We start from the raw sequence: 27,561 nt of genomic DNA on the forward strand, positions 1-27,561 counted from the left end.
CTTGAGTCAAAGGGAATTCAAACCAAAGTGTAATACTGCCATGGACTGAATTGTGCCCACCGCCCCCCACCAAATTTCTATGTAGCGGCCTTAACACCCAAAGCGATATTTGGACATGGGGCCTGTGGGAGACAACTAGCTTTTGATGAGGGTGGGGCCCTAATGATGACACAAGTGCCCTTATAAGATCCCAGAGCGCTTTCTCTGTCTCCTCTCCCTCCCACCTTGCGAGGACACAAGTGAGAAGGCGGTCTTCTACAAGCCAGGACGAGAGCTCTCACCAAACCCTGAACATACTGGCACCACCATGATCTCAATCCTCCAGCCTCCAGAACCGTGAAAAACAAATAAACAAATAAAAAAAAAAAATTCTGTTGTTTAGGCCACTCGGGCTGCGATGTTTTGTTATGGCAGCCTGCGCTAATACGGATTCCTTATCCAAAAGCATGCCTATAGACGCAACCCCATTTCCTCATGATGGGATAAAATACTCATCGTGGGCTTTGCCATGAAAACGCTGCCTCATCCCAAGTGCCCGAGAAGCAGCATTTTTAACTATAACCTATACGGGTTCATTTTTTCCCTGGCTTCTAATACTTTAAAAAATAACTTTAACAGAGGCATCTGTACTTTTTTTACTTACTCCAGTTAACAAACATAAAGAGTAAGAGGCAGTAGAAAATGAGGAAAAAGTACCTGGGCTTTAGGCATAATTAATTTCATACCTGGCTCACCACAGCTAACCTGGGTGACCTTACAGTTTTAATGATCAATTCTTCATATTATATCCATCAAGTCATACCACTGCCCTTTCAAAAATATCTGCATCCTGAGAAAAAAGTTCAAATTTATTCTTAATCTTCATAATCTGCTCTCAAATTATAGTTCCAACTATATTTCCCATAATTTCCCCCACAGGCCCTACTCTGCAGATTCTAACCAATATTCTAATTTCAACCTCTCCAACATAGCCCATACTGTCTTAAGAAGGTCTTTCTCTTAGCTCAGTCTAGTGCATCATTGTGGGGTGAACTCCCTTACACTCTACAGCAATCAAAAGCCTACTTATCATGCCATAGCATGGATGAAACTGGAAAATGTTGCACTCAGTGAAAGAAACCAGTTATAGAAGATCAGCTATTGTACGAATCCACTTACAGGAAATGCCCAGAATAGGCAACTCTACAGAGAAGAGAGCAGATTACAACTGCTCAGGACTAGGTGAAGGAGATTTGAAGAATAAAGAGTGATTGCCAACGGGTGTGGATTTCTTTTTGAGGTGAGGAAAATGTTCCAAAATTGATTTTGGTGATGGCTGGACAACTCTGTGAACATAATAAAGACCAATGAATTGTACACTTTAAAAGAATTAACTGTATGATATAAGAATTAGATCTCAATAAAGCTCTTATTAAGAAAGAAAGAAAGAAAGAAAGAAAGAAAGAAAGAAAGAAAGAAAAAGGAAGGAAAGAAGGAAGGAAGGAAGTAAGGAAGGAAGGAAGGAAGGAAGGAGACAGGGAAGGAAGAAGGGAGGGAGGGAAGGAGAGAGGAAGAAAGGAAGGAGGGAGGGAGGGAGGGAAGGAGGAAGGAAAACATACCCATCCACCTAGTCTCTTCAAATGTATAAATGTATTTTCCCTACTTTGTCAGAGTTAAAACTCCTTCAGCTGAACTCCCTCAGAATGTTATTTGTACCTCCAGTTAACATCTCTCATTCTAGCTGGCAATATAATTATGTTTAGTTCTTCCAGTGTCTGCCTCCCCCACTAAACTATGAGTGCTTTCAGAGTAAAACAAAACTATGCAAGACATTTCCATAGCCAGGCCTCTGTTAACCATTAGATTCTTTTGTGCACATTAGAAAAACGCACCTGGACTTGGGCTGGGAAATAGAGTGAGGTTAGGACTTGAGTCTCTTCTGCCCTCCTGCCATCGAGCACGACATAATCTGAGTGACAGCAAGCAGCAGCCCTGCCTATACCCTTCTTCTCACCTCCAACAGTCCAGTAAAATTCTTAACCCAAGGGAGGCACTCCCAATAAATGAATTAATACCTGCAGAATGAAAATGATACATCCGAAACCATGTCTTACAACAAGCCACTCCCAGATTCCAGCAGAAAGCTCGAGGCATTTGAATTTGGGTTTCTCTTTACCAGTTATTTATTTTCGTGTTTCTTAACAATGACATAAAAAATGTTTTTCTTACTAATTGGATTCAAAGACCTGGGGCGTACATATGAAATACAGCGAATTATTTTCACACATTTAAGTAGAAAGGAAAAACAGAAATTTTTTTTTCTTAAGTCAATTTACAATTACTAAAACAGGTCAAGATATTATGAAAGCCTGCCTTTTATAGAGGAGACAGCAAAAAAATATTACTGAAAGGAGTTTTAGCATCAACCCAGGTTTTACAATGTTCCTTGTCTCAATTTCTACACTTGAGCAGAGTCCTGACCATTTTGTACTTCATGCGGGAGGCTTCTGTGTCCAAATCCACTCTCCCTTGCCCATCTTTCCTTGGCTAACTCCATTTCTTTGGAGAAACATACCTTACCCACAAACTAGGCCAGGAAGAAGAAAGTGTTTTATATTCCCACAACAGCCTGCACCCGTTTGCTTTGTATCATGTATCACGACCATAATTACACGATTATCTGTGAAATTATGAATGTGATCGTTGTCGTTCCTGGACCGGAAGCCCTGCAATGAGAGGGCTTGTATCAGCCTGGTATCCACAGTTGTGGTTGAAGGCCTGATACTTGGTCATGGTAGGCGCTCAAGAACTAGCTGCTGATTAAATCAATGACCTCTCCTCATTCAAAGCATTAGCTTCTTGAAAACAGGAATAGTGTTTAATTTATCTTGGTGTCACCTATTGTGCCTGGTTCATTGTCCAATAGGTAGATAACATCACAGAATTCACACGCAGGTGAATGAATAAATGACCTGCATAGTGAGTCACTATTCATGCATGGTGTGTTAATGGTAAAATAGCACACTTGAGTGGGTTAGGAGGTGAAGGCAACTGTGCAAGGAAGCTGGACCTAATAAGAGATCGTGGACCCAAGACGAGAAGGCCGCGGCCGAGATCGACGATGTCCACAGTCTAAGACTGATGCCAGTTTCCTTGGGCTCGAAGAGTTAATTCTCTCCCAACTCCAATGGGTGTGACCGTTTCCCAGATGCAACTAGGCTACAAATCTTGTGTTGTATCAAGCAGAACCCAAGAAAACCAGGCCGTTAGAAAAATAGAATCACTCAAAACAAAACCAAAGTTGGAGCAGCCAAAAGACCAGCCAGGGTTAAGCAACCATGAGAAGGTCAGGGTGTGCGTGCCACGCAGAAAGCAAACAGGCTGCAGCTTGAAACACGTCTCCCCTGTGAGGACTTGTCCGGAGTCGTGCCCCAGCAGCCTCTTCAAGTGGCTTTTGATGTGAAAAGGTCATTCTGCCAAACACAGTTTAGGTAGATGCCAGTGGAAGACCTCCCTGAGGGGTTGAAAGGGTCCAGAAGGTAGAGAGGGAAACTGTGTGGATAAAGAAGGACACTACGGTGTGCCAAACCCTGCATCAGACACTGGCAGTGCGCGTCCCGCAGCTCAAGACCCGCAATCAAGATGCTGGGAACCCAACTGTGCAGTTTAATGACAACCACCATCGAAAACCCAAAGAGCAGAATGATAATCATGGGGCTGATTAGGTGAGGCCTCTGATAGCATGGCCCACCCAGCATCACAGGATCTATCAAATCGATGGAGCCGCCATCATTCTGGAGCACCAGACCAGGGTGTGCATCCCGGCTCCGACACTCACGGGCGGTGCAGCCTTGGGAAAGTTATGTGAACTTGGCGCTCTTGTGAGCCCTCCTCTGTTAAATGAAGAGCAGGACAGCCCTCAGTTCAAGGTGAGTTCGGATTCATAAGCAGTGATGGAGGCCACTGAGGGACAAAACACTGCCTAACAGAATCACAAATGCCACAACAGGTAGGACCTTACATTCAACCGGAGGTCAAGCGCCTCGTTTACGAAGAGTCCACACCTCAGGCCCGGGGAGGAGAAGGGGCGTGCCCACATCCACTCAGTAAATCACCTTACCCAATCCGGGTGAGCAGTCAGGCTCAGTGATTTATGATGCCTGGTGCTGCTCGCTAGCACACGGAGCCGCCGACAGAATTGTTTGCTAACAGATGCACTATGCTTCACATGGTACCTGGCTCAAAGGCAGCAGCGTGTATGTGTTTGTTATCACCATTGATAAAATAACGCCATTACAAATAATGTATCATGGGGTGCTTTGTAGTTTACAAAGCCTGTTCATATCCACGATCCCATTTAATCCCCACAACGACTCCGGGAATCAGGACTCCCCAGCCCTGGGCACATGGGGTCAAATGACGCACAGAAAGGTTTCTTGGTTTTCCCAGGATCCCATAGCTGGTGAGCAGAGAAGTGCAGCCCAGAAACCCACGTTGTCCCGTGTACCACACACAGGGCAGATAACCGCTAGCACGGGAATTGAGATTTCTGGTGGAGACTTTCCACAAGCTCTACTCTAACAAACCTCCTACCTAAAGGAAGAAACTCAAAGGCATGAGAATGTATTTCTGTTTTTGCCGCAGCTGGCTTAAACCTAGCAGAAGGAATATCTTCCTTGGAGCCGGGGTTTCTTTCCCATCTACGGAGAGAGATGGCCTTCCTGCTGAGACGCAGGTGATGGACCAAGAAGAGGCTAAAACCGGGAGGAAGGGGGAGCGAAAGGAGAGAAATAACCACTGATAACTAAACCACAGCCCTCGAGCACCTGGTGATGAGCTAGCTAATCCTTCTCCTTACCAGGAAGACTCTAACCACCACTTTGCTGTAGTGAATCTCTTAGCAGGAGGTAAGACAGAGAGAGATGATAGGTGGGGCATAAACCTCTCTTTCACACATATCTCTTCACGGAAGTGGGTAAATTTCTCAAGGGAACGGTAACAGAGGACTGGCCTGGTGTGGGTGAAGTCCTCCTAAAAATGAAACTGCCAAAGGACTAGGAAGGTTCTTCTTACCTTGAAGGTAAAAGAGTTTCATTACAGGCTTTTATCTTTCATCTATGCATGAATGCACCTATCTATCTACCTACCTACCTACCTACCTATCTACTATCTAATCAAGAGAAGCAAATAACTCCTTTCTTTTTTAAGAGTATATTATTTAAAACAGAAAAAAAAGTACTGGACAGGTAAAAGAGAGACCTTGATTTTAGTTCTGGTTTTGTCACTAAGTAGGAGAGTGAATTAAGAAAGGTTATCAAAGCCTTCCAGGATTCTATTTCCTCATCTGTCAAGTGTGGGCTTGGGCAGATCAACAAGGACCTTTCAAGCTTAAAGAAGGAAAGGAGAGAAGAGGAAAGGAGGGGAGGGGAGGGGAGGAGAAGGGAGGGGAAGAGAGGGGAGGAGAGGGGAGGGGAAGAGAAGGGAGGGGAGAGAAGGGGAGGGGAGAGAAGGGGAGGGGAGGGGAGGGGAGGAAAGCTAATATTCTCAAATAAACAGAAGAAAATGTCATGATGGTCAAGTCAACTTTTCAGAAAAGTTAAAAAAAAGAAGTGTTTCCTCCATAAGTCTCAGTTTTGAATGCAAGAAACATGCCACAGTTTAAAATCACCCATATTCATGCCTTTGATGGTGAAAAAAGCCTACCACCAAAGCCAACAAAGTTTTGCTTAAAAACAAGCTATTTTCAGGAACAACTCTCCAAGTTAAAGCCCTAATTCACAAAATTGAGTTTGGCTGGTATAACACTGTCTTCTTTCTGCAATTATTAGGCTCTAGAAGGTTTTTTTCCTCCCCTTCCTAACAACATTTCATTTGCAAAGTGTTTGATCCTGAAATAAACCTGTAATCCCTCCTATGGTGAAGGGAGGGCAGACAAGGATCTGTAGTGTAGCCCAAATGCCTTTATATTTCACTGCAGATCATTACAAGATGGCAGAGGTGAGGCGTAAGAATTTTGACAATAAAGTCATGCTATTTTCCACAAAATTCCAAAGAATGTTCCACAAAACTCGAGTCTGAGAAATTGCCCACAAAAAGGCTCCATTATAAAATAAATTTGACAAAACCTGAATTTAAAGAATGCTGTGGCCATTGTTTTTAACCTACAGGACTTCTTCGAGTTAAGCTTGCTGAAGATGCACGGAGAATCTCCAAAGTGAGTGGCTGGCTATAAAAACAGCTGATTCCCCAGCTGATTCGGCCATTTGTGGAGCTACTATTCCACAGAGGGCATTTCAGGAAATGCTGCCATGAAGTGACCGTGGAGTATGACAATGACAGAGCTTTATTCCTGACAACAACTCTACCTGAAAGGTAGGGTCTTACCCTGAAAGGTAAGGTCTAGATTCAGCTAGAAACTCTAGGTTTGACTCTACCTTTACCTACTCCCAATTTTGTAACAGATGCAACAATAATCAACTAACAACTCTGACAAAGCGATTTCTATTTCTTGAGACGTTCCTGTATTATACAGAAAGATCCTCACCCAAGAGGTCTGGGTCTCCCCTATGCTTCGGATATACTCTGTGATATTAGGCAATGCCAAGGGGAACTTCTCCCCTTTTTCCTCTGTCGTACTCTTTTTCTTTCAAATTATTCACAGGCATAACTCAGAATCCATTGTCTTAAGGATCCGTTTTCTCATTGTCTCATTTCTGGGACAATGAGAAAATACCAGGCACAGAGCTAACAAAGTCATTGAGAGCTGGTGCTTCCCCTGTCTGTGTGAAAGACGGCTGTGCACAACAGTTTTTGTGTCAGGGCTTCGGTTTCTTGCACTCAGAATGAGGTAAGTGGACTTCATGGTCTCACATCTCACGCTTCTATGGCTTTTTGGGGTGGCTCATCATTACCTCTGCAGGCAAGACCGCGGATGTTTTGAGCAGTTGGCAGCAACTTCGGGACAAGTGCTCCCTGCGTTGCAATGGCACCCCCATGCAAAACAGTGCTTGGAAGGGCGTCTGGGTGGCTCAGCCGTTTAAGCATCACACTCTTAATTTCGGCTTGGGTCTTGATTTCACAGTTCGTGGGTTCAACCCCGCATCGGGCTCTGCGCTGACAGTGTGGAGCCTGCTTGGGATATTCTTCTCTGCCCCTCTCCCCTTCTCTCGCTGTCTCTCTCTCAAAAATAAATAAATAAACTTTTTTTTTTTTTTTTTTTTTTTTTTAAGCACTGTTTGGATAACTCTAACACTTGCTGTTCCAGCAGAGGCTAAAACTCCAACCTCCTTATTCTGGGACCATACCATGTAATGTCTAGCCAGTCATGGGCACACTATGGTGCCTCATCAGCTCACTTGCTGAAAGTGACAGTAAATTTAAAACCACCTTGACATGGCAGAGAGCTGAAGCAGAAGAGCCACGGTGTGGAAACATATCCACCAACCACCACGGGGTTGCTGGTAGCATCCCCACTTTAACGGCCTTCTTCTACAGGGAAGGCAGTAAACACCTACATCTCTTGCCCAGCATATAATGCATTCCAGGAATACTCTCCTGCATAACCCACCCAGCTGTATTTTTAAGGGCAGAGGACAAGAGTAATTTTAATACTGGATCCTAAGGAAAAAGTAGAGATAAGGAGAAAAAAAGTGTCACTTTGATATTTAAAAGAAAAAAAAAACGCACTTATGTCACCCCTAAAAGTGATCTGCAAGGAAAAGATAAAGAGCACTCAAGAGCCTTTCATTATAATCCCTCTATACCCATCCAGCATTTCCTGCCTCTGTGTCTCCTACTCTTCCTCTCTCTCACCCATGCCGAAAAGCAAACCCCCTTTTGAAGACACTTAGACTCCACCAGGTGCGGGGCGGGAGGGGGGGTGTGCGTGAGGCTGGCTCCTCTGTCTCCTCTTCGTACAATACCTGGAGACTATGAGAGCGTCACTCACACACTCACTGGCTTTCCACCTGCAGCAACAGCTCTTCTAAGGGCCTGGATGGCAGCCAGAGGGCAGCACAGAGGAAACTCAAAAAATTCAAGCACAGTCCACACCCTTCACTTAGCCTCCTGGGGAGACTTTCCCCCTTTTCTACCAGGTCAAATTCCACCCAGTGTTCAGGGCCCACATTAAATGCTTACTCCTCCAGGGAGACTTCCTTCATTTTCTCCATATCTGTCTCCAACCCCACCAAAACTAACATCTCTCTCCTTCAATGACCACAAATCCCTGAATCAGAGGTGCAATCTAAATATGATAACTCTCGGGGCACTGGGTGGTTCAGTTGGTTAAGCATACGACTCTCGATTTCAGCACAGGTCATGATCGCACAGTTCGTGAGTTCGAGCCCTACATGGGGCTTTGTGCTGACAGCGCAGAGCCTGCTTGGGATTGTCTCTCTCTCCCCCTGCCCCTCCCGCACTCATGCTGTCTCCTTCTCTCTCAAAATAAACAAATCACTTTAAAAAAATCAAATAAGTATCATAACTCTTATCAGGGAGATTTCTAGTCCAGGCAATTCTCTCTCCAGCAAGAGTTACCTGCATTAACTTTCACCAGCCCCACTCCCCTCCGCGAAAAGATCTCTCAAGAGGGCAGAGACCGGGTCTAGCTCTGGTTGAATTCATTGTGTATCGAGATAAAACCTGTCTAAAGAAAGAATTAATACAAGTATATAGATAATTATCATACAGGAAAGACTCTATTAAAGACAAAGAAGGCAGGAGGAAATGAAAGATTCCAGGCTGAGAGCTAGGCAAGGCCGTGCCGGATGTTTACTGAAGACCTTCTCACACAGAACAACGCATTACCTTAAAAAATGGAGGCACTAACAGTAACTGAGCATAAACTGTAAGTCGGGCAGAGCCATAAACATTTTCCAGGTATTCACTCTTAGGGTCCTCAAACTAACCTTGGAGGTAGGCAGCGTTTTCACCTCTAAATAAAGGGAGGAGGAAAAGGGGGTGCAGAGAGCTCACGCAAGTCGACAGGGGAAACAGAAGAACTGGCCTCAGCAATCAGTAGAGAGGCTCCAGCAGCGAATGTGCTGGACCATCACGCTCCACTACTTCTGCAGAAGACTGCCAGCATCCCACCCAAAGGAGGCGGGATGTGGTACTTTCTACAACCCAAGGGAGGGATTTCTGCAAAAGGGCCCAAGAAATGGCATCATGGGAGTAAAGGCAAATGTACGCAGAAACACCACATTCTAGACGTCATAGGAAGATGACCCTCTTGGGATTTTGAGAGAGAAGACTCAAGCCACTGGTCGGGCTGCAGCCTTTTCTCCTGGACCAGACTCTGCCAACTGGGACTTGCTCAATCCATGCCGTGAGCAGTGAGGCTGAACTTCCGGTAGCACTATTGTTTTGTGAGTGACAGAAACGGGGTTGTTACCTTGACTGTGAACATTGGAAATGCTTTCTGATGATCTGACCAGCGTTTGCCTTCTAGAAAAGGTTAAAGGCCTTTTAGTGAAGGACTGGATGCGAAAAATCGAACTTAAATGGTGAAAGAGAGCATCTTGTGGCCAATCTTAATGATACTTAATTCTCAGATGAGGAATTCTGTAGTAAACAACCTCTTGATTCTGTGCAAAACATTTTTAATTTCATGCCCTGCTAATCACACAGCTGTTAAATTTCCCTTCCCATCAGTTGTAAAAAAATAAATAGATAATAATTATAATAATAATTTAAGAAACAGTTGGGCATCAAACAAAATTTGAACCCTAATGAATTTTCCCATCTGGAATTAATAATGGAGTGGATGGTGAAATTGCCTGGATTCAGTTGATGTAAAGTTATATTACATTATTAAAAGTATCAAAATGTAATGCTCCAAACATCAAACGTTTCTAATATGCCAGCCACAGAATAGAAAGCCTACCTCACATTCTCAGGCAAGCCGGGCACTTGAGGTTTCGTTCCAACAGATTTTAACAACCCCTTTCCTTTCACTGTGACCTTCTCTCCTCTTGGCCACAAAGGCATGATATACATATGAGTACTGACCTGCCTTGGCATTAGACACTTGATGGTCCAGAGCCCAGAGAAGAGAAAGCAGTGCCTTTGTGTTGCAAACACATCAATCTAATCAATACAAGGAAATTAAAAAGCTGCCATTAACGCTGCAGGTCAAAACACGAGCTAAGAAGTAAACGATGGAAGGGAAAGGTTTTAAAGTATTTGGGGACAAGAGAAAGAGGTGGCCCAAAGAAGCAGGGAAGTAGGGAGTAAGCCAATGTTGCAGGAAAGAGGACAATGACCCGGAAAGAAACCTCAAACCCAGAAGTTGCAAAAGGGAACATCCAGTAAAGAAGGAGGTGACACATGTACTAAAAGAAATAAGTATAGTCAGATGGACCAGACTACCAGCAGGAGATCTGCAAAGAAGATATTCTCAAGTTTCTGTGCAGTGACTCTTTTCCCATAGCCCTGGCAATAAAACACGATAGGAAATGCCTAGAGCAGTAACGCACCGTCTCTTCATCTGGCTTGTTCAGACCTAAAAAGTTCATTCAACAAATTCCTTTCAGCTCTTAAAGGTGTGCTCAAACGCCACTTCCTTCAGGAAGCTTCTCCCCCATTCCACACCCACCAGAACCCTCCTCCGGGCTCCCACGGCATGCTGCCTATACCTCTCCTTTGTCACCTACATGGATTAGCTTGGTAAAACTGGACCTCCCACTGGATTGTAAACTCTGTGAAGGAAGAAATTACATACAACCCCACTCCCAGTCCTCAGTGCCAGGTCTAGGTTTGGCATAGCAAGCATTGAAGGGATGGATATGCTTTCTCAAGGAAACCAAGGAGAGAACACTTCCTTTTTAGGTCTTCTCATTAGAGAAAACAGAAATTAAATGATTTAGCAATTTACCCACTAGCGATTCCCCTACAAACCCCTAGAAATGACAACGACTATCAATATTCCCTTGCTCTTCTCAAGTTTACACGAGAAGCTCAGAACATGAACACAATTTTCGTAACTGTTACCATAGTCCACAGGAAGCAAAAAGTACAGTATAAAGGTACGGTGCTTTTCTGTCCTGAGCACAGGCTCACAACTGTTGGTGTGAGAATCATTTCCAGGAACCTAAGGTGCTTTCTCAAAATCTCAGGGTCCCTTCAGCCCCACCCTCCAGTCTGCATTTCAATGAAAACAACAGCATTTCCTTCATGCCTCATCATTAATGATAAAGTGGATGAGTCAACTCTACAAAACAAAACAGCACCAATAATCTACAATGAATGTCACTGCACTTGGACAGCAATTTATATATTCACTATCTCATTTCATCTTTTCTATGAGCTTCTGTCGCAAGAGGAAATGGGACAATTACTTTAGAGATGAGGAAACTCAACTCCACAAGGTATGATTTGTCCCCAAAACACAAAGCTCATGGAGGCTATGACAAGATGTGAGCTCAGGATTCATGATTCAAGACGCCCCTTCCAAAGTTGTGTTCATTTATACAAAGTCGTCTGTCTTATCTAAAGTGTTGATGGCACCACAAGTCAGTAACGGAGCCCCTGAGACTTACATGCATGAAAAGTTACCTGATTCAGATAAAGAAGGAGATGGGTTTTACGAAGATACAAAAGAAGGAGAAAGAGAAAGAGACAGTAAAAAAAGAAACCACTACGGGTGAAGACAGTCAGTTAAATTTCCTGGAGAACAGGGGTCTTGAACTGTACTTAAAAGGCGTGCTAATGAAAATGAGCCCACAAACCGACAGTTTCAGAATCATCCAGAAGCTCGTCAGAAATACACATTCTCCCACACTATGCTCTCAGACCCACTGGACCATCATCTCTGAGAGTGAGGTGCCCCAAGTGATTCCAGCACAGGCCAGACTTGAAAAGGGTTGCTTGAAAGTTCTGACAGGACCTCATAAATGAGAAGGTAACAGGTAGGTTCCAGGAGTTGGGAAATGACATTAATAAGAAGGAGGCCCAGAATCTAGAGAACTCAAAATACGTCAGCAAAGCAGATCTAGGACGATGGGCTGGAGAGGCAGCGTCCCCTGCGGGACTGGGTCTAAAAAGTTTCCCTATAGTCCTGCCGTGGAGAACGCTGAATGCAGGCAAGGAAGGCAGTGTAAGCACGTGGGCTCTACAGTCGCTCAGACCCAAGTACCGAACCTTGAGAGAAATGGCGCACACACGAAGAACAGGATCGTCATGCAACTCAAGACAACGGGTCACGTGTGGCACAGAGGCTGTTCAGAGAAGAACCTCCTTTACGACCTGGAGGAACCCAAATTCACCAGACAGACAAGGAGGTAAAGGAAAATGGCAAAGATTCAAGACATAAAACATGATCTACCTCAGCACAAGTGAGGTGCCCTGGGATTCAGCATCCTCCCGTGGAAAAGCAGAGATTAATAATCCTGACCTAGTCCGATTGTGGAGGGGATTAAGTGAAGTAATTTTATGCAACCGCTCCTCATGAAAGGCCCGGGACAGTGTCGACACTCAATAGAGCCTTCCCTTCCCTCTCAAGCTAATGCCTGGGAGGAAGAAGGAAATAGGCACAGAGCCCTCTCTGGGGCCAGTTGGTGAACTGCTGGCACCGAGGCTGTTTTCTCAAAAAATGTTCACAAGGCAGCCTGCTAGGGGAGTTCCTGTGGTTGGTAACCAACACACTTCTGCACATTCCATTTGAAGACCTCAGGCTCCCTCACTTCCTGCTTCTCACTCTTACTTTTCAGAGGGGCTGCATGTTCTCAAGTTTATCTTGAGCACAGCTTTCTTTCTAAATGACACGTCATTTCTACAGGCAAAAGTGCTCCAACTTCTTCTTTCAGATGGGACTCTCGGCCACCCCGAAAATGGATCTAGCTCTAGTCTCAGATGATCTTTTCTTGGCCAATGGACACGATGGCTGGGGGTCTCCTGAAGTACGCCTGCTAGGGGATGTTGACTAGGGTTGCTCAAAGGCAAAAACAAAGTTCCAGAGTCAAAGGAGAGCAAGCTGCATGTTGTCCCAGAGGGTTCCCTAAAAGCAGCTAATGTACATTGTCAATACCTAAGAGGGCGCCAGAGTATGAGGTATTCTGCAGGTTGATGCGACCACTCTTTTTAGAGTGATGTCAACCTGGGCTAGTATTGATGGACCACGCATAAGAAAATGACTCAAAGGATGATATGGGTAAGGCAGGGATCACCCACCTGCCTACAGTCACCTCCCAGAAAGAATGTGAGGCTGCTCTAGTGTTTTTTGCTATGTTTTATCATCTTCCCATTCAATACCCTACTCACTGTTTCTCGCCCTCCCTCCAACGCACAGGATCCTCTAACCTCATCAACATTTGGTGAACGAACACCTTCTTTTCCACCACACTGCACGCTGGTACCTTGATTCTATCACTCCTTCCACTTGCTTACAAAGCATCTCCCTTGACCAAAATCCCACTCATTCAAGGCTTACCCAAATGTCACTTCCCCCACGAAGCCTTCCTTAATCCCTCGCCCTCCACCCAAGTTGGAAGGAGTGTTTTTTTCCTTCTCTGAACTTCCTCGCCAAGGTTCTGCTTTTTACTTTAAAGTATAGCTATCTGTGTACTGTGTCACCTTCACCAGGTGGTTAATACTTCGCACCTATCATCTTGTGTCAGCCTCGCAACATGCTAGGAGACAGAATAGGCAAGTATAATTATACTCACTGCACGGAGACAATACGGCTTAGTGGTGAAGAGAGCAGCTTCTGGAGACAGACTACCTGAGTTCCAGTTCTGCCTTTCCCTCTTATGAACATGTGACCTGGAAGCAAGTTGTGTTAAGTCTCTGGTGCTCAATTTTCCCTCTGTGAAATGGGAGAAGTAACAGTAACTTCCTCAGAGAGTGCTTGTGAGGATTGAGTGAGTTAATAATGCGAAGTGCTCAGAATAATACCTAACTCAATAAGCATTAAGTAAAAGTCCCAGGGAGTTCAGAAGTGGCCAGGTCAGAATTTTCCAGATTTCTGTCATGTGTCTTCCCTCCGTAATGCTACCTTTCAGTATTGCTCATCCATTGAGCAAGTATTTATTGAGCTCATAGATGAGCCAGGCATGAGTGTAGGCAACTGGGAAACAAAGACAAGGCTCTGAAGTCAAGGTCCTTAAGCTCTACCAAAGAGAAAAAAAGGGGCAGAAAGGAGTCAATGCAAAAGTAAGATAAGTAAACGGACAAGACAGGTGAGTGTTTTTGTTTTGGTTCACCCTCGTGTCACCTCCCCCCATCCTGACAACCCGGTACGGTATTCCACAGTGACAAAACGATGCAGAGAATGCTTCCTGCCGGATATGAAACTGTATTTCTAGAGCTCAACGTGTGTTCAGAACGTTTTGCCTCATCTCACCAGTTTCTTCAGGGCATGAGCCAGGAATCACTCTGGAGCTTTTCCCTCATTATCTTAGACACGTATTTTGGGTCATCCCTCCCCTCTCATCCAAATAAACCCAGGTGCATCCCCGGGGGCTGATATGTGACTCAGTACAAGAACATTCTGTCTTGGCACTCTGCTGCTGCTTCTGGACTCACACTGTTTGCATGAGATTTATTACCAGAGGGGCATTTCACTACAAGAAAGTGTCATGCACAGAACTGTAGACTTGACCACTGTCTCCCTTCAGGATTCCAGCTATTAAAAGAGTTAAATCAAACTAATCCCATAAACTGATTGCTGAGAAACTTTGAACATAATGTTTCTGCATCTTGCAAAATAGCCATTCTTCCTCTCTGCCATCTTTAGGACATGTTTTTCGTTTTGTTTTGTTTTATTTTATTTTATTTTATTTTATTTTGTTTTGTTTTGTTTTGTTTTGTTGTTTTCATCTAGGAGAAATATTTTCTCCAATTTAATTGTATTATGCTCATACTTCAAGGCTTTTCTACAGTGTTACTGAGTCATGCGCCCTAGTCATTTGTCATTCTTACAGTCTCTGCCTGATTTGCTAATTCACAACTTTGTATCTTCCTCCCATACCATTCTAGGGGATATATCCAGGCGTATGCACACCTTCCTCCCCACACTAGCTAAAACTCTCCAGCTTAAAGAGTAGCATTCATGGGGCGCCTGGGTGGCTCTGTCGGTTAAACGTCTGACTTCAGCTCAGGTCATGATCTTGTGGTTTGTGAGTTCAAGCCCCCGTGTTGGGCTCTGTGCTGATAGTTCAGAGCCTGGAGCCTGCTTCAGATCCTGTGTCTTCCTCTCACTCTCTGTCTCTCGGTCTCTCTCTCAAAAATAAATTTAAAAAAAATTTCAAAACAGTAATATTCATGTCCTTGACCAGAAGCCGATGAAATACTTGCAAACATTCTATACCTTCCTCTGCCTGTACTTATTGTAAATCATGGTCTTTCCTGACCCGAAAACTGCTGACTTGGAAAGTCAGTCTATTAAGGCAAGAAAGATGTAAGAATTAAATGCAAACACCAACGTGACCTCAGTTAGTGGCCCTTCCCTCGAATCTGTGCCATTGAAAGAACTTCCACGCAGGCTTCCTGAATGCACAGGTGGAGCCCGATACCAGAGTGGCCAACATCTGTTGATGTGTTTCTCCACCAAAACCTCTTGGGAAATGAGCCACAGAGTCCAAGAATGCTGAGTCCAATCCAGCTTGTGGACTGGGTGCCAGCTGGTAGGCAAACTGGTTATGCAAGCAATGGAAACTTTTACTTAAGCGAAATAGTATAGAAAACTAAATTAAAACAAATCTCAAGAGTGTAGCTACTCAAGGTAGAAAGGCCCAGGGTCCTCCTCGCTCACCCTGTACCCCAGGATCTGAGGCCAAATACCCACTCAGGACCCTGGGGTTCCTTGAAGCATAGATTAAAAATTCGCTGATATAATCTAATTTCAACCTTAACAATTCTTCAGGGAAACTGAGGGCCAAAGATAAAGCGCAGCTCATAGACATAGAGCTACCAAGTATCACAGCCATCAGCATCTTGAGAGAAATCATACTCTCTTTTCCAAAACATAAAACATTTATTTTTTAAATGTGTGTTAATTTTTGAGAGACAGACAGAGAGAGTGTGAGCAGGGAGGGGCAGAGAGAGGGAGAGAGAAAGAGAGACAGAGAAAGAGACAGAGAGAGAAAGAACCCAAGCAGGCTCCACAACGTCAGCACAGAGCCCAATGCCGAGCTTGAACCCACGAACCGTGAGATGGCGACCTGAGCCGAAATCAAGAGTCAGACGCTTAACCAACTGAGCCACCCCAGGCGCCCCCCAAAACATAAAACATTTATGATCGATGATTCTGCCCTTTCAACAGGATGTAGAAGTTGGTATAATCATTGTGCCAAGCAAAATTTAAAAATGCATCCAAGGTGAAAGAGTGGGCAACAGCAAATAAGGACACCTAAATTATACCTTGGGGCTCCCAACTTCTGGAAACACAAAACATCCATTCTCCCAGTTTCAAGTAATGGTTCTGCAGTGAAAACAACAAAGTGACAGTAGCCGGATTTTTTTTTAGCCACTATACATAAATGTGTCAGGCACAAAATCAAACCGCTCAAAAATAATGTGAAATCCAGTCAGTTTCAAGTACAGAAAAACACAGCATTTGTGAGGTGTGGGAGACACGTAACCTAAATGTGCTCCTTGGGTTAGTAACTTGAACTAGGAATTCAGTAAGAGAAGTGTGAGGAGCCTACAAAAGCGAACACTGAGCAAAAACATTGTGAGACACATTTGATATAATAGTCACATGACTAACAAACTGTCACATCAAACTTTCCTGCAATGTGGGAACACTTTGACACTTCATATTTTTAAAAACTGACATTTTGATTCATTACTGTAAATAGCACTTTGGGTTAAATATTGTGACAAGGAACAGATCATATATATATGTACATATACATGCACTCTATATATTACATGTGTATATTTTTCCTAGCTCTGTTACATTTGGAAATATATGAAACCTTTTCTTACAGTAACAGTTTGGGCCAGCGTGTAAACAGGCTACTGCACTCCTAAACCACCCCTTTTTCTTGTTAAGTAGGCAGATGGACAATGTTTCTTCACTCCACATAAAGCCAATGAAGCAGAGGGGTTTCAAGAGTAATAGGATGCCTTCTAAAGAGACTCCAAATAAGCCTGTCAATCCCAAGCAAAGGATGTTATCAAGGTTGTTTTAATTACCTGCACCTGAATTCACAAAACCGTTCTTGCAAACATGCAGAAAACATTTCTCTTGCCTTCAGCGTGGTCCTAATCTGCTTAAAGACAGACACAGACCTATGCAACTCTAAAGCAAGGTCAACTGCCTCAAACGTACGAGACGGAAAGACAGAGTCCTGCTTTTTTTGTTTTTCTTTTTTCCTTTTATTTATTTAGAGTGCATTATTTATAGTAAATCACATGTTCTCTTAGCCATTGTTCAGAGTAAAGTGACTCAAATGGAATTAAAGTATGGGCATCCATGGGGACCAAAAATTTTTAGAAAGATTGCAAGGATACTCAGATACCCAAGACAAACTTTCTCCTCAAAGAAAATATAGTGTTTGATTTCCACCTAACACCAAACAATACAATTGTCTAACTTCTTAACTTTACCTACAACGCTAAAACAAAAGGTAAAATATTTATCTCCCTGAACATTCAAGTTTAAATTTCAATTTTTCCTTTGGTAATTCCAAAGTTATTATGCACTTTCAAAGTATAGACAACTTTATAAAAAGACCATAAGATAATCACACACACACACACACACACACACACACACACACACACAATACAGAAATAGATTTCACAAACATATTTGTCTTATATATTCAGCTTTCTCTCTGGACATGATACTATTATTATTCAACTCACCCTCCTCCTTAAACACCTAGAAAGTTAGATATGAAAAGGAAACATGATATATGTCAGATATTATACTCACTACAAATAAGCCTTGCCTCTATTCTGAAATTTAAATTAGGCGAAGTTGTTCTCCCTGACCACATACATAAATTATTTATGTATTTCAGAAAGGATGCAGAATGTTATCAATCCAACTCATCCAAATCCTACAGAAGTTAGGAAAGCATAATGGATATCATGTAATGAATATGTCAAATGTTGACAGGAACCTAGAAAACAACAATATCAACCAAAATCCTGGCTTTCACCACAGCATCCAAAATCCTTACATCCTTCTTTTATAACCAAAAATAGTGGTCTAACTTTGTTCTCTGCTAAATTAGTCAATTCATTTAGTGCAGAAGACCATTCATCCCCCTATCCTGTATGTATCCAAATGTATTAAAAGTTTAAAAACTCTTACACACTAAAGTTTATCTCAAACTAAACAAATTAAAGAATATACAAGTGCACCATTTTTCCCTGGCTTACTGAAAAAAAAAAAAAAATCAGCTACGATGTTGTCCAAAGCACTGTAACAATCACTGTTTGAACACGAGGTCTCGTAAGTATTTTCCCAAACTCTTAAGGGGGTAGGTTGCAACCTTAAAAGGTTGGAGACTCCACCATAGAAGGCTGAACCACTGTCTATGAAACAAAGCCCCTCCACAAGTAGTGGGGAAGAGCAGAATGGAATGTTACATTATTTGAAGACAGAAGGCCTAGATTCAAATCAAGTCTCTACCATTTATTACTTGAAGTGAGTCTGAGCTGGTTCCTTGACTCGTTTCGTCATTGCAGAACGAGGATAACACTGGACAGCATACTGGGTTTTATGGAAATTAAGACCATACAAGAAGTCATACAGAATCCAAGTTGGTGAGAACACTGTTCCCCAAACTCATCATTTGCCAACTTTCATTGCCAACTAAGAAAACTTGGAAGAGGTCAATGTGAATTCAACCAAGTTCAACTCAACAAAAATTTACTGTATGCTCATCATAGTGACTTGGATCCGTGTCAGGTGCCATATTTGAAAGGCAAGGGGGAGGGAGGGCAGGAGGGAGAGGAAGAGAGACGAAAAAAAGAAAGGGAGAAAAATCGCTTCTATCCCCTAGGCCCCTGTAATCTTGTGGAAAAGACAGCATTTCACATGCAAACTACCTTAAGAATATTCACACTACATAATCAAGTACCCACCAAGAAAGGACAGTGCTGACAATGTCTCTCATGATAGTCTCATGTGAGGTCCTATGAGAGGTCAGGAAAGGGTTCAGAGCAATAGAGACCATGACATGATTGTCCCCTGCCTCTTTAAGCATCTACCTGCCATGACCTCATCTGTGGCATCTGATAGGAAAGTGTCTCTGCCGACGGGCACTGCTGAGTGGCACCTCGGGCATTCACTCTGGGGTATCTGTCAGCCAACACTTTCTGTAACTCCCCACCATTTCCTCATTCCTTCCTCTGCATGGAGTTCCTCTCCCAGTTCAACTCCTCTGCCAATCCTTAGGGACAGTGACGTCCCCAGGCCTGGCTCATCTCCATCCACAGCCCTTGGGCAGGGGACGTGTGGCACAGTCGGAACAGGAGAAATCAGGAGATCCAAGTTCCCATCCCTTGTCCCTACTGCACTCTGTAACCTTGAGCAAGTCACTGCCACTCAGTGGGCCTTAGTATCCTCACCCAGCAAATGAGTGGAGGATATTGAAAAGCCCTTCCTACTCCCAAGCGTTCAATGTCTGTGTCCTGACCTACAGCTTCCAACAGTTTCCAAGTGACAACTGGGGCTCACCAGTCACACAGCGTCTGAAGAGGCACTGACATGACCACATTGACGGTTTCTATTGTGGGGAAGGTCAGGGGCTCCTTCAGAAAATAGCTGATCTAAACAGAGCCCAAGGACTGTCATGGCAACACTTCTCACAAGCTGCCAGAGGTAGGGAGGAAAAGCAGCCAATGTGCGTGTGCAGCTGCCTCATTTCAGAACAGCACTCAAACCTCGTTAATATCATCTTGCTTAATACCGAATCCCATAGATCATAAGCTATTTTTACTATGTATTTAACAGATCTGTGTCTCATCTTCCCTGCCAGCATTTTCACAGTCCAGTACAGAGAACTCTGCTATCGGAGAGCCTACGGAACCTTGGGCCGCCCAGGGTTAACTCAGAAGAAGGAGAGATGGGGAAAAGGAAAGCGAGCAGGGGGAAGAAATATAGAGTCAGAGGATTGCAGGTTTGGGGAAACGAAGGAGGAAGATGTAATAAGAGCAAGTACGAGCCAATAAGGCCAACAGTCATGTGTGAGACACGAGTCTGGATCTCCCAAGACTCCGCTATGTACTTAGGAGAACACAGGCCCTCCCACCCCAGTCTTGCTCAGTCTTGATCACAAGCGCCTCCCCAGCACAGTGTGCTCATCAGAGCTTCTAAGGAGGGGCTTTTGCTAAATATCTAGTTTGCAACTAGAAGTGTAAATTCTAGCTTACGACGACGGACCGAGCTAACGGAGGTGAAAGCGCCTGTCACAAAGACTGCCACATAACAGACCCAGGAAACGTCTGCTTGTTTCTCTCCGCTCCACACAGCCATAGTGCTGTGTGTACCGTCTTTATTCCTAAAGGTCTTCAGAGAAAGGAGGAACCCAGCCAAGGCCTGAGTGGTGAGCAGGAACTCAAGGCGTAACCTTCCCTCTCCTGCTTGGTCAGACGGGGGCGCCCTTCTCAGACCTACTGCTGATTGGGCAGATAAAGTATGGTCAGTCATTTCTTCCCTGGGAGAGGGCTCTAGGAAGTTGTTGGGTCCCTTTCCAGTTCTGAAATTCTGTAAGCCTCCAAGTGTCATGGCCATCTTAAACACAAGCAACACAGAATGGGGAAAACTGTTGAAGAATATAGTTACAGGTTTCTTTATTGAGCACGATGTATAAGGCACTACCAGGAGTTGACGGGAATTTGGAGAAGCAGAACGCAGTCCTGAGATTCAGAAGCCTTATAATATGTGTACAGGAGGGGCAGAGGATGGGTGTGAGTAAACATGAAAAGATGGCAATAGAAAATAGGGTTTCATTATAACACAGTCCAAGGCTAAGACGGTGTATGTCAGAGCCAAGAGGTAGAGAAAGAAAGCTTCCGTAAAAGGTAGGATACTAGCTGTCCTTTAAGCAGGAGAGCAGGGCCCACACAGGCAAAATGGCGGGAGGTGACATTTTATAGGAGCTGGTCCTATGCAGCAGAAGGGTCAGCAGTGTCTTATATGGTCCCATGTCTTATTCGTTTTATGTCTCAGATCATTTGATCAGTCTATGTTTGATGCATTAAAGGTCAGAATAGGGGTGCCCAGGTGGCTTAGTCAGTTAAGTGTCCCACTTCGGCTCACGTCATGATCTCAGGGTTCGCAGGTTTGAGTCCCACGTCGGGCTCTGTGCTGACAGCTCGGAGCCTAGAGCCTGCTTCAGATTCTGTGTGTGTGTCTCTCTCCCCCCCACCCCACTCTCTCTCTCTCTCTTTCAAATATAAGCATCAAAAAAGTTTTAAAGGTGAGATTAATAATGGTCACCTCCACCCGTCCCTCATCATGATGCCATGTGGGGTAGTAGGAAGATGGCCCTGTCCCACTGACTCTATCAGCTGTCAGGGTCGAGCTCAATGGCTTATCTGGCTCCACGATAGGAGATCTTACATAATTCCAGTTGGAGTTGAAGCTTCTTGACAGCCATCTTGTCCAATGCTCACGTTTTGCAGATGGGTAGACACAGTCCCACCAAAACAGAAGTGATTTCTCTTGACTGAAGATTTCTGTTAGCCATTTCCTGTTCTCTGGACATGGCTGGTAGTCACCTGCTTATGGGTCTTGCCTGACAGAGGCTTCCCCTCCACTTCCTGTAACATCCCATCCAAGTCCATTTAACCATCTTTTAAAGCGGACTCCAATCCAGTTTCTACAAGAAACCCCCAGGTAGAAAGACGCCTTCAAAATTCTCTCACTCACAAAGTGTAATTACTGAGCTCACACATCACACTGAGTCTTGGTTGGCCCTGACTCAAACTCACCTCCACATCCCTGCTACCTCCCTTCTTCAATTTCTTAGCAACCCACCCTGCTCGGTAGGTGCTATGTAAATGCTTATTAAGCCAGGCTGGTCTGCAACCTCAGTTTTTCTGACACTCAGCCAAGAACCTTCTCAAACATATCATGCAGCATCTGATCATTCCAAGTCTAGAAGTATGCAATCCCCAGAGCAGCGAAAATAGTTTCAACCTCTTCCAAATCCATCAAGCTATTTACCAGACTGACTAAATACGTAGCAGGAGACAGGAGACATAAAGGAAAGGAGAGGAGGGGCAAAGGTCATGGACTACAAATTGGATAAACAGCCGTGCTGTGAGCCGAGGAGCACGGGCATCACCATCCCGATGTCACAGGGAAGAAACCTGCAATGCAGAGATTCAATGGCTGACCCAGGTCTCCTCCAGAGTCCCCAGTCGGAGCAAGGAGATCCAGCCCTACGGTCTAAAAGGGTACTGTTTTCACCACTGTGCAAAAGCATCAGGTGGGCAGTCTCGACACGCAGCCATCAGCTGGGCCGACCCCTTGATTCTACAGCAGAGCATGGGGTACATCTGGGGAAGCCACCTTTGGCAGAGGCTTCGAAACAGGTGGTGCTCAACTAGCAAAGTCAGTGAAATCATGGCAGGAAAATTGGGAGGCAGAGCTGTGTAACTCCAGAGGCAACCCAAGGCACACATCAGATGGGAATTTTTAAAAATCTCGTTAAACACACGAGGACTCGGATGCCAGCACACAGAGTGATGGCCCCAGCCAGGCAGCAAAGGCACATTGGCACTGTGTAATTTGTCCATTCACCAATATGCTTCCCGAAAAACACCCATATGCTTTCTTTTCGCTTCCATATGCTTTTTTAGCAAGGAAACTAAAATATTTCATTAGTTTTGAGTAATTAATAATTACTTATTTCACAATACTCACCCTCATTAAAAAACGAAAATAACTGATTAAGCTGCAGGATCCTGGCTTTCGACTCAAGCTTTTTTTTATTATTATTATTTTTTTTTAATTCCTCCCCTCTAGGAATTGAGTAATAGAGTAAAACAGCCAGTGTGGAAACATTCGCACTATGGGGGGAAGGAGAGTTCTCATCCGCACGGCCCAGCGTTCCTCCTGACTGAGACATCATGGTTTAATGAAAAGAACATGGACTTTGTGAGCAGAAAGATCTGGGATCCAATCCCAGTTTGACCCCTGTGAGTCGTACTGCTGAGGAAATGAAGGGCGTTGAAAAGATAAAGGCTGCTGGATTCCTTCAACCCAGTTTTCCGTTATTCCCAGGGAGCAACTTCACAGGCTTCCCTCCCACCATCACAAGGCATGGGTAAGGCATGCCCCGGGAAGGCTGGCAGTGTGCCAGTAGCTGGCACCAGGCCATGGCCAATAGCCTTGACATTGATCTCAGGCACAAAACAATGCTTCTCAAACTCTAATGAGCAAAGGAACTACCTGGGGATCTTGTTAAAATGCAGATTCTGATTCAGAAAGTCTGGAGTGTGGCCTAAAGTCTGCATTTCGAACAAGCTCCTAGGTGATATTGAAGTTCCTGGTCTTCAGACCAAACCCTGAGAAGCAAGGACCTAAAAAGTACCATGATGAAATCAGGAAATAGAGTCTGTAGAAACAGGACAACCATGCCTGTCTCTTCAGCTATGACGAGGATTATCAATGACATTAACAATATGCCTCTGTGTACTGAACTTGTCCTCACAACAGTCCTGTCGGTGGGGCATGATTTCCATTTTACAGACAACAAAACCGAGACCCAAAGAAATCAGGTAACGTATTCAAGATCACACAACGAGTTCTGCAGGATTCCCAATCCCAGTATACCAAGCCTATCTGTTGTGTTCTGTTGTGTGAGTGCTAGCCAATAGAAGACAGAAAATTCAGGTAGATCCCCCCGCAGAGGTTGGTAGGAAGTCTGGTTTTTATTCTGCCTCCGTTTCCCCATGAGAGAGGTGAAGGCATTGCCCCTGATCATCTCGGAGGCCTCTTCCACCTCTGACACCAGCTTTCGCTCTCATGGCTCCCACGTACATTCACAGTGCCTCACCGAGCGCGATGCATTAGCTTCACACATGTGGCAGACATTACATCTTGGCACGATCCAGGTTCTGGCTGCTCACATCTGCACTTGTGCTGATCCATGCACGGTCAGAAGTCTATCTCTGTTTAAAAATCCCACGCTCAGTATACCAGGGAGCAAACAACCAACGGATTCCCCAAAGCATTGACATTCCAATTCAGTTGATGACCAGCTCACAGGTATCAGGGCGCTAGGACTCTAATCTCTCTTGGTCTCTTCCTCGCTTCACTTACAAAAATTAAGAAACCGAGACCACTAGCCTGATTGAAGTTTGAAGAAAAAGGAAAAAAAAAATGAGTGATTTAGAATACATTTTATACAACTGTCCAAAATTTCTTAGTCTGCCTGCAGCTGCCAGATAAGCACTTAATTAATAAATTATCATATAATGACTCAGGATATATGATCTTGTCCCTCTCTGAACTCCCACAGCACACATTCGCTGCACTCCTTTGGGGCCCATTCACCATTTTCTACCAGGGATTGCTACGGTTTATGCAATTTTCATTGTCCCTATTCATATTCAGTATGGTTTCTGGAGGTAATCACATATGTAGGACCAGATCTGGATTTAAATCCAGACTTTGTTATTTATTAGCTGTATGCTTAGGCAAATTATCAACCACTCTGAGCTCAGTTTCTGTACGTGAAAAATGGAAAAAAAAAGTAATTTTTTTGTTTTGTTTTGGGAGATTAAATGAAATAATATACTAAAATGGCTATCATGTGCTGATTCTGGGTTAAAATTAATGTGTGTGAGTGAGCAAGTGAGTGAGTGTGTGAGTGAGTAAAGCTAGCAGAACAGCGGTTTCAATATTAAAATATCACTCAACAGTTTAGCACATTTAAATGTCCAGGGTCACACTCACAAATGAGGTGGAAACTCAGAGTAGAACTATAGGTGAACTACGGAAAAGTCCAACAGCAACAGGAAATGTATGTTAGCCAAACATCGAAGAACATCTTTTGCTTAACCTAGAACCTCCATCGGCATTCAGAAGGTCTACAAACCTCCTAAAAGTATAGACAGCATTCTCTGAAGATGTGCATTTTCTAATTATTTCAAAGATTCCCCTCAGTTTTTAAATATTCCATAATCTTCTTCCCTCTACTCCCGCCCCGTGCCTCACACACAGGCACCACACACAAATTAAAAACTACTGCCTTAGGCAAGTCCCTTGACAAAATCAAAGAGACTTGTCAACTGAGGGGGGAAAAAGATGTATTTAATTTTTAAAAGGCTGAGAGATGCAAGGGCACTGTTTAGAACCTCCACGGGCAGTAGAAGTTATGGTAACGGGCATTCCAAAGCACACAGAGACGCTTCTGAATTCAAGGCCTGGCTCAGCTGCGAACTTGCCATGGGGCCTTAGACTAAACAGAGACCCATGAAAATCAGGAACGAGAGAAGCTTTGACATCATCTCTTGCACCCCTCCTTCTCTTCCCATCACAGAGATGGAGAAACTGAGGTTCAAGGGAAGGTCATGGCTTCACCAGAGTCAAAGCACATTGATGAGAGCCGGAATGAACTTCAGACTCAGTAAAATGATTTCCACACTCTGTATTTCAGTATTAGGAGGTCCAAGATAAGTGTTTAGATCCAGTGGCTTCTAAATTATCTTCTCAATGATGGATAATTACTACTCTCTTCTCTGGACCTGGAAATCTCATGAAGACATGAGTTTGTTTTTGGCAAAGATCATTCCAGCTGCTTCTCAGGCCCAGCCCAGTCCCATAAGAACAAAGCAGAGAGAAAGTCTGAAAGAATGAGAGACGCTGCTATTAATCTTGTGTAGCACTACACCTGGGAATTACAGGCCTTGAACTAGATTTCACTGTGTTGGCTATTACTCTCCTGTCCTCTTGCTTATCAATCCTTCATCCGTTTTCCCTTTATTAATGTTCCCAACTATGCACAGTAAACAGCCAGCTAGGAGCTCATCCCCAGCTTCCTATAATTCACTGGATCAAAAAAGGGCAGGAGGCGGGTGGAGGAAACAGTGGTGATGTCAGGGTCAAGTAATCTTTTACAGGAAAGATTGCAGGGGAATCCATAGTCTCCTAATAAAAAACAGTCAGCAGAAGCCAGCCAGAATTCTCTACTCCATTGCCCCAAGGAATTAACAAAGATGCCTGGAATCCATTTTTGCTTTAAAAGCATCTTGCATCCCTGCATTGACACTGAGACGGGTTTTGCCCAAAAGACATTGGCCCTTTAAATATTGGGAACAGAAAGGACAGTTTATAGAAAGAGACAGCTCTCCTGAAACAGAGCTACAACTATGGAGTCAGAAGAAAAGTTCTAGACCAAGATCTGCCACTAATATCTCAGACAAATCGGACTCCCTCCCTGACCACAAATCTCAGTCTCTGAAAGGAGGGAATCTGGCTCGATTGGTTCTTAAAGTCCCCTCTGGCTTTGACATTCTGACCTCTCCTTACAGGTCAATGACTCAACCTGGAAAAGTCAACAACAGAAGAGGAACCCATCAACATAACCAGGGGATAAGTGTCCTAGACCCTCTAGAAATGAGACCCAGGTTGTGGAGTAGAAAAACAAGAAGGAAGATGGATTTTTGTTTCTCTTTTCTAACCAGAAACTGAACGTTGCTGGCGGTAAGGGATGATCCGTGCATAAACACTCTATCATGGTATACACAGAATTTAAATCATAAACTGCTCTTCTGGTACGTTAAAGAACCAAGGATAATAGAGATACTGACTTCCCAGCACTGGCTCCGTAGCAGAGTCATAAGACTTTCCTATGACTTTGGAAAAATGACAGGAGGAGAAAGAAAAGACTGGCTAAGAAACAAAATCACAGACAATAGGACATTTGACTAGAAGTAATGCCATGATCAACTGGTCCAACTCCATCTGTTGTTAGATGCTGAAATGGACCCCTGGAGAGGGAAAGTGACTTGCCAAGGTGACACAGCCAGAGCTGGGATTAGAATTAGATTCTCATGACTTCTGCTTCACACAACATAACATAAAACACATGGCTTCACTCCCCCAAACAATGCAATTCTATCCAGGTAACTAAGAAAATCATCTCATGTATTATAATATCACTGCCTCTTCCTCCACCTCAAAAAAGCAGTAACTGATTAATTTAATTTAAGGTACAGGAGGGCTGTTTCCATCAAATTATAATCAACAATTCACTCTAGCAATATAGACAAGTCCATGATAATTAATTCAGTATTATTCATCCTTGCTAATGAATCACCCGGTGGAAAACAAGGATAATCAACGGCCTACAGGAGGCCAGGAGCCTATTCTCGTTCAAGTACAGATCTTGCCTATTGAAGAACACTGGGTATCAGCTCTAAATAGTAAACAGGGTGCAGGGTTTCAGATTCCATGAAGCGCAGCTTTAAATAGATTTGGTTTGGAAGTGGAACAGGGAACACACCACAGTCAGTGGATCAACGTTGAAAGCGGAGAAAAACAATGATTACGCTCATTAAGTGGGTACCTGTTGACACATCTACTGTCAAGTCTAATTATTTACTTAAACTGTTATTCTTTCTTCATTACTGCCACCGATACCAATTATTACCACCAGATTATTT

General features: G+C 43.9%; 1 protein-coding gene across 9 annotated transcripts in view; it reads right to left on the reverse strand.

Annotated features, from left to right (window-relative positions):
* LPP (LIM domain containing preferred translocation partner in lipoma) overlaps nucleotides 1–27,561 on the reverse strand; it is a 679,983-nt gene that overhangs the window by 475,312 nt on the left and 177,110 nt on the right. The window contains exon 1 of one of the 9 annotated variants that reach the window (XM_049629512.1): nucleotides 23,949–24,229. The exons of 7 other annotated variants lie outside the window; for them this stretch is intronic. In XM_049629512.1, coding sequence (XP_049485469.1) covers nucleotides 23,949–23,975 — 27 coding nt within the window. In that variant the 5' untranslated portion in view covers nucleotides 23,976–24,229. Of the gene's footprint in view, nucleotides 1–23,948; nucleotides 24,230–27,561 lie in introns of those variants that run through there. One more of the 9 variants, XM_049629511.1, reaches the window with a different exon arrangement.

Source organism: Panthera uncia, chromosome C2 (genome assembly GCF_023721935.1).
Source record: "Panthera uncia isolate 11264 chromosome C2, Puncia_PCG_1.0, whole genome shotgun sequence".
Classification (NCBI taxonomy): Eukaryota; Metazoa; Chordata; class Mammalia; order Carnivora; family Felidae; genus Panthera; species Panthera uncia.